Source organism: Malus domestica, chromosome 01 (genome assembly GCF_042453785.1).
Source record: "Malus domestica chromosome 01, GDT2T_hap1".
NCBI classification, from domain to species: domain Eukaryota; kingdom Viridiplantae; phylum Streptophyta; class Magnoliopsida; order Rosales; family Rosaceae; genus Malus; species Malus domestica.
In genome coordinates, this window is record NC_091661.1 from 7,081,236 (window position 1) to 7,088,001 (window position 6,766).

The 6,766-nt window shown below is 41.8% G+C and overlaps 1 protein-coding gene across 1 annotated transcript; it reads right to left on the reverse strand.

Moving 5' to 3' along the window:
- Positions 1-1,890: 1,890 nt before the first annotated feature.
- LOC103410973 (systemin receptor SR160) lies at positions 1,891-6,184 on the reverse strand. The gene has a single exon (XM_008349617.4). It carries the CDS (start codon positions 5,752-5,754, stop codon positions 2,155-2,157), a length of 3,600 nt encoding a protein of 1,199 aa, XP_008347839.2. The 5' UTR covers positions 5,755-6,184; the 3' UTR covers positions 1,891-2,154.
- Between the last annotated feature and the right edge of the window lie 582 nt (positions 6,185-6,766).

Below are 6,766 nucleotides of genomic sequence, written 5' to 3' on the forward strand. Positions count from 1 at the left end.
TTGGGAGATTCCCTGTACTGCAAAAAAGAAAAAGGAAAGAACGAACAAACAAAAGTCAAGCGACAATCAAACTAAACTCTTATTATAAAAGATGGGGTTTGATGGGGGTTTGTGATTGAATCCAGATCGGACTGCCTACATATCTCTGAATTTGGAGAATCAAATCATTGGTGTAGTTCTAAGAAAGATGATACAATGTGTTTTACATAAGAGTTCATCTTTGACGAATTATCCCAAAGATATCATTTGATTAATAATATCTTTGAATAATTTCTTAGAATCGTTGATTGGATTTGATTGTGATTACTTGATTGAGTTGGTCTTCAATAAGAAAAACTTAAAGATAATAATTAGTTATTAATTCTATCTTTATGGTAATAAAGCTTTAAGAAGTCCTAATTAACAATTCAGGTACCAATAAAACCGACCCATATACAGGTCTACTTGCAGGTGCAAAAGCAGCGGAGCCACCAATAAAGCGAAAGTGAAACTTCTTGGAAGTTGTATTGCACTTGAAACAAATATGGATCTTGTCAATTTAATAACGCATTCTCATCTCTTGCAAGTTAAAGACCACATGTCAAACTGCATAGTTTTTCGATTATTTTTTACTCGACAGGGTGGGGGGGGGGGGCATGGGGCTCTGTTCCAAGTCAAGATCTCACATAACAAGTTGATAATGTTGATCAAAGCACCAATTAATTGTTTGATTTGTTAGTTTCCAGGGGTGGTAGGGTTTTCAATGAAGCATAAAATAGAGAAGCACGTTTTCCCAGCTGGAAGGGAAAATTATAATCATCTAGACCAAGAGCACGTGTGGTGCACCATTGCACATTGTCGACGAAAAAGAGACAAATTTTAATTGTTTTATGTATTAAAATTGGTTTTTGGAAAAGGAAAGGAAGGAAACGTTGAATCCAATTCCAAGCGTCGAGTCTGTCGACACTTAGTTAAGGGCAATGGTCCACACACAGATGTGAAAGGTGAAAGGAAGAGCTTCTGTTCTGCACAAACAGGCTTCAAATTCAAGTGAAATTATATGGTCCAGTACCACAGACCATGCAATGAAGGATCCGTTTTGGCATTCCATGGTTTAATATCTGGCCTTTTCCATTGGTACGTTCATTTTTATTCAATATTACGTAGCAAACGCAGCAAGTGGTACAAACAATAAATGGTTAATTTTGAAATTATAAAATATAATAGTTGGAAAAATCAAAATTAGCGGCTAAACACTATTACCATTGGGTGCTATGAAGCATTAAAGTCACACTCTAATACGTGCCACATATTTAAGTTTGATTGTTTTTTCTTCTTCCTCATTTTTAGACTTAAACTACTAATCTACTCTCTAAAATACTAGTCTACTCTTGAAAGCGTGCCTCATGCATATCACATTACTTAAATTGAAGAAAAATTGAATATAATAGTTTTGAATTTTTTTTTTGTTTTAGGAACAAACGATATATCTATATTAGGGGAGATGGGGGTGTATTTAGTCTCACAATCAATATATCTACATTAAGGGAGGGGGTGTACTTAGTCTCACAATGAACTAGCAATAATGTAGTTCAAATATTGCCTTTGGCGAGAATCGAACTTAAAACTTCTCACTTACAAGTGAAGAAAAATATCACTAGACTGTAACACTAAGTGACAATTATAAAACTTAATTTTGACACGACCTCGAGTGATAATGAAGATAGGACTATCCACACATAATTTTCATTTCTTACATATCATTCTCAATGTCCGGCCAAATGAATTAGCACTACCCTATAATATTTAGCACATTATTTCTTAAAAAATGATAAATTATAGGCATGGATTTGGAGGAGGATTTTCTTTCCTTTTATCTAAATTTATTCACAAGTAGTCCTGGGAAGCAAATTTAAGCAAAAGCAGCATGACAACCGAACGAATTAACAACTGAAGCTGTTTATGTACACAATTATAACAAGGAAGTTAAAATAACCACCACCCTTATGTGTCTCTCTCTCTCTCTTGTATAAATAACAACATTACAATTACATACATTAAATGGCAGAGAATAGCCAGCAGCTCCATCCAATTCCAATGCATTTTCAACTTGTAAACAAGAGGGAAACAAAATTGGGATTTCTCTTGAAAAATCGGCTTTTTTCCTTTTCCGGCCTACTGCTTGCTTTCGGCGACTTCTTTTATGCTCATCTCTACCATTTCAACTACGCCAAAACCTCCGTCCTCGGTGGCTATGGTTGATTGGGAGTCCATCCCAGACCCTGCTTGAATTTCCTTGAACATTGCCATCACTTGGATCATTGTTGGACGCCGCCATGGCCTATCGTCCAGACAAGCACAAGCTACCTTCAAGTGCTGTAAAAGCTCAATTTCAAGCCTCACGTCCTCTTTCATGAGCTCCGGATCAAAAACATCACTTATTTTCAATTTGGCGTGTTGTTTTACCCAACCCACGAGATTATTGTCGCCAAAATCAGCTGAATCTGTAGGACGTTTTCCTGTTAGCAGCTCAAGCAATACTACTCCATAACTATAAACATCGCCTTTCGTGGAGCATCTAAAGCTCTGGTAGTATTCAGGAGGGACATAACCAGGGGTGCCTGCAAGAGTGCTCACACTCAAATGGGTGTCCATTGTACTCATAAGCCTTGCCATTCCAAAATCGGAGACTCTGGCTTCCAAATTTTCATCTACCAGAACGTTGCTCGATTTCATATCCCTGTGAATGATGTGTGGGACACAATTGTGGTGAAGAAAGGCCAGTCCCCTCGCCGACCCAATGGCAATCTTCCTCCTTGCAGCCCAGTTTAACTTGATGCCAGCCTTCTTCGGTTCATGTAAAACATCATCTAAGCTTCCATATTTCATGTACTCATAAACCAAAAGCCGTTCTTCTCCTACTTTGCAGTATCCAAGGAGGGGTACAAGGTTCCCGTGCTTGATCTTCCCTATTGTTTCCATTTCGGCAGTGAATTCACGATCACCCTGTCCGCTGATATGTATTAGTTTCTTTATGGCTACAGTGCTGCCATCTCTCAACTGGGCCTTGTATACATCACCAAAACCACCAGAGCCAATAAGGCTGTCATCGTGGAAACCATTGGTGGCCTTGAGAAGATCTGCAAATGTGAGCTTTTGAAGGGGCTTCTCAAATGTCGAAAGGTTGATGCTTAATGCTTCCCGGGCACCAGTTAGCTTCCAGCCATTGGCAGTTCCTGATTGGTTACGACTGTCAATATAAACATCAAGGGCTGTTTCCTTCTTTTTTCGCCTTTTCTTGGTTTCAATGGCAACAATAAGCAAACCAAAGATGCAGAAAAGTGCGATGAGTAACCCCATTGCCACACTGCCTGCCAGGGATGCTTGTCGTCGATGGGACTTTTGATGTGTATTTGCACTTGGCCCCAAGGCCCCCCCACACGAAGCCAACGGATAGCCACAGAGGCCAGAATTGTTCGCGAATCTGTTGGCAGGGAATGTCTCAAACTGACCTGACTCTGGAATCGTTCCAGACAAAAGGTTGTTTGAAAGATCAATCTCCGTTAGCAAGGTAAGGCCACTGAGAGCCGGTGGAATAGTCCCCGCGAGGCTATTGCTAGAGAGATCAAGAATGTTAAGGCTGGTCATTTTTCCAAGCTCTTGAGGGATTGACCCAGATATATTGTTATCGCCCAAATTCAAAATATAGAGATAGTACATGCTCCCAATCTCTTTGGGAATGCTACCGGACAAGGAGTTATGCGAAAGGTCAAGGAAAATCATAGAACCGTTATGGTTAAACGTTGGTTGGAGAATACCTCTGTAAACTCTAGTGAAGTTGCAGGGATTTCTTGTCGAAATCCTGTTCAGCTGCTCAGTTCTGATCCCCGCAAACTCGAGCAAATTTCCTGCTCCATGGCACTCCTTGCTACCATCATTCTTGATATAAACATACGTTTTGGAAGCAACAAAATTCACTGCAATGTTTCCGGATTGCTTGAAAAGCGCAGGAGGGATTGTGCCATTCAACATGTTGGTATTGAGATCCAACCATATCAAGCTCTTACAGTCACCGAGCTCTGGGGGAATACTACCAAAGAATGAGTTGTTACTGAGCTTGAGTATTGCTAGATTTGGAAGCTTCCCAATCCACCCGGGAACCTCACCACTCAACTTGTTGTTTGCCAATGAAATCCAATTCAAATTGGTGCAGTTGCTTAGACCGATGGGAATCGACCCTGTAAGCTCGTTGAAGTCCAGAATGAGATTCTCAAGTGACCCAAGGTACATCAGCTCCTGTGGGATTTCCCCACTCAGCTGGTTCAACCAAATGATCAAATCGCGAAGCTTGGACAATGACCCCAAGCTCGAAGGGATGGTGCCCTTGAGGTAATTGAAGCTCAAATCAAGAGAAACAAGCTGAGAACAGTTACTCAGAGACGGAGGAATCGTGCCGGTAAACAGATTGTTCTGAAGGTACAGCTCCTTCCAGATGTTGCCAGGATCCCCGCAGAGCCCAGCTGGGATTGACCCAGAAAAGTTGTTGGAGCTGAGATCCAAACTCTCCAATGTGGCGAGCTTAGACAGAGAATCGGGCAGAGTACCATAGAAATTGTTGAAAGAAAGCGACACAGCCTTTAAGTTGGCGAGCTTCATCAAAATCTCAACGGGCAACTCACTGGAAAAGTTATTGCCGGATATGTCCAGCGACTCCAACAAAGAACAAGAGCTCAATGCATCAGGAACCGAACCCGAAAGGCTATTTGCCGATAGATCGAGCTCCACAAGCTCTGCACACGAATCCATTAAGCTCATAGGAATTATACCCTGAAACCCATTACCTCCAAGGGACAGGAACTTCAAACTGTTGGTGGGCATGACTGGAATCGGACCGTTGAAGTGGTTCATAGAGAGGTTCAAGAAAGTGAGCTGCTTGCAGGAGGAGATAGCGCGGCCAACGTCGCCAGAAAACTTGTTGCCAGAGATGTCAAGGTGGTCCAAAGCCGAGCAATCGCCGAAAGAAGGAAGAGAAATGGAGAAGTTGTTGGAGGACAAGTCCAAGTGCTCCAGCTTTTTGCAGGTGGAGACAACGCTCATCTCGCCGGAGATTTTGTTCCCTTTTAAAACCAAGCTCTGCAAGTTACCGCAACCGTCGGATAAGATCCAAGGGACGACGTTGGGGCCTGTAATCTTGTTGTAAGAAAGATCGAGAACCTGGAGGGTGCGGAGGGGGAAGGCAGATGAGAAGGGTATGGTGGAGAAATCGAGAGAGTTTGAGGAGAGGTTGAGGAAGGTCAAGGCGGAGCAAGCGGCGGCGAAGTTGGGGACGTCGGAAAGAGGGCCGGAGAGGGAGTTGTGAGCCAGATCTAAGGAGGTGAGGAGAGGGCTGCACTTGGATCCGGGAGGGAAGTGGAGGGAGATGGAGCCGGAGAGAGAAACAGATTTGAGAGAGAGAGATTCAAGGGAGTCAAGGGCCATGAGGAAGTTGGAAACAACGGTCAGATTTGTGGCGAGGGAGACGGAGGAGAGGTGTATGGAGGAAACCCTTGTTCCATTGCAGAAAATACCAGAAAAGGAACATGGGTTTTGGTTGGGGAGCCAGTTGGGGAGGAGGGTCGGGATTGGAAGGGAGGATTTGAAGCTGAGGAGTTGCTGGGCGTCTGTGTAAGAAGAGGAGGATGTGGGTGGCGGAGTTGCAGAGGTGGGTGGCGGAGGAAGGAGGAGGAGGAGGAAGAAGGGGAAGGGGAAGTGAGAAATGGACTTGTGGGGTTTCATAGTTTGAGTTTTGGGGTGATCGTAAAAGAAGGGGTATGGTTTTAGGTGCTGAGTTCTGCCATAAGAGAGCTCAGAAGCTATAGCTGCTGCTTTAGAGAGAGAGAGAGAGAGAGAGAGAGAGAGAGAGTTAAAAGTCGGAGTGAGGAATGTAAGAAGGGGTATTTATCAAGTGGATGGAGCGGACACACACAGCCACAGGGGTTGCTCACATGCCATGTGACTCTCTCTCCCCTCCCCCCTCTCTCTCTTCTTTCTCTCTCCTTCTCTGGCTCAGAAGAGAGAGGTATTCTGGCTGGCTGTTTGTCTGAATTTACAGTTTCTCTCTCTACAAAATCACTTTTAAATCCTAACTACTGCTTTCGTAATCAATCATTCTTTTGAGGGTAACTCGCGGTTTATTTATTTATTTCTTCTGAAAATTTTGTTCTTTGTTTTCTGTGAGAGAGAGAGAGAGAGAGAGAGGGAAGAGGTTTCGTTTCCTTGAAAGCAGGTTAGTTTAGTGAGGGTGTTTAGGAGATAAAGAATGGATTAAGAAATGTTAATTAATAAAAGGATAATCCTGATCTCTCCTAAAATAATTAAGTACAATTATGGGACTATTATCACGCTCTCCTTGTCTCTTTCGAGCTTTATGGCTTTCTGCGTACGTGAGGGAATTCAGATGAGAGTAAACCATAGATATACATATAATAATATCTTTCACTGTCAATTTATCAAGATTCCATCCCTTCATTTATTGGGTCCTTTTTTTTATAAAGGATCTGCTCTTATATATTTTTAAGAAAATTTTTATTCAGGTTAACTAAAATCTTATACTTAAATTTATTAATTTGAGTACTTTGATTGACCAACAAAATATTAAGTTTCAATATTAATTAAGAAACATAAGAACAAAAATTAGTAAACCCTTCCTAAAAATCATGTCAAGATTATACCAAGTAAGAATTTTTATTTTTATTTTCAAATTTGAGTTGTCCTCATCAGATTTTTTTTTTCTTTTTTCAAAATATTT

What these genes read in the sequence shown, in the direction of transcription:
- LOC103410973 (XM_008349617.4), bottom strand. Translation starts at nt 5,754, where the DNA reads ATGAAACCCCACAAGTCCATTTCTCACTTCCCCTTCCCCTTCTTCCTC.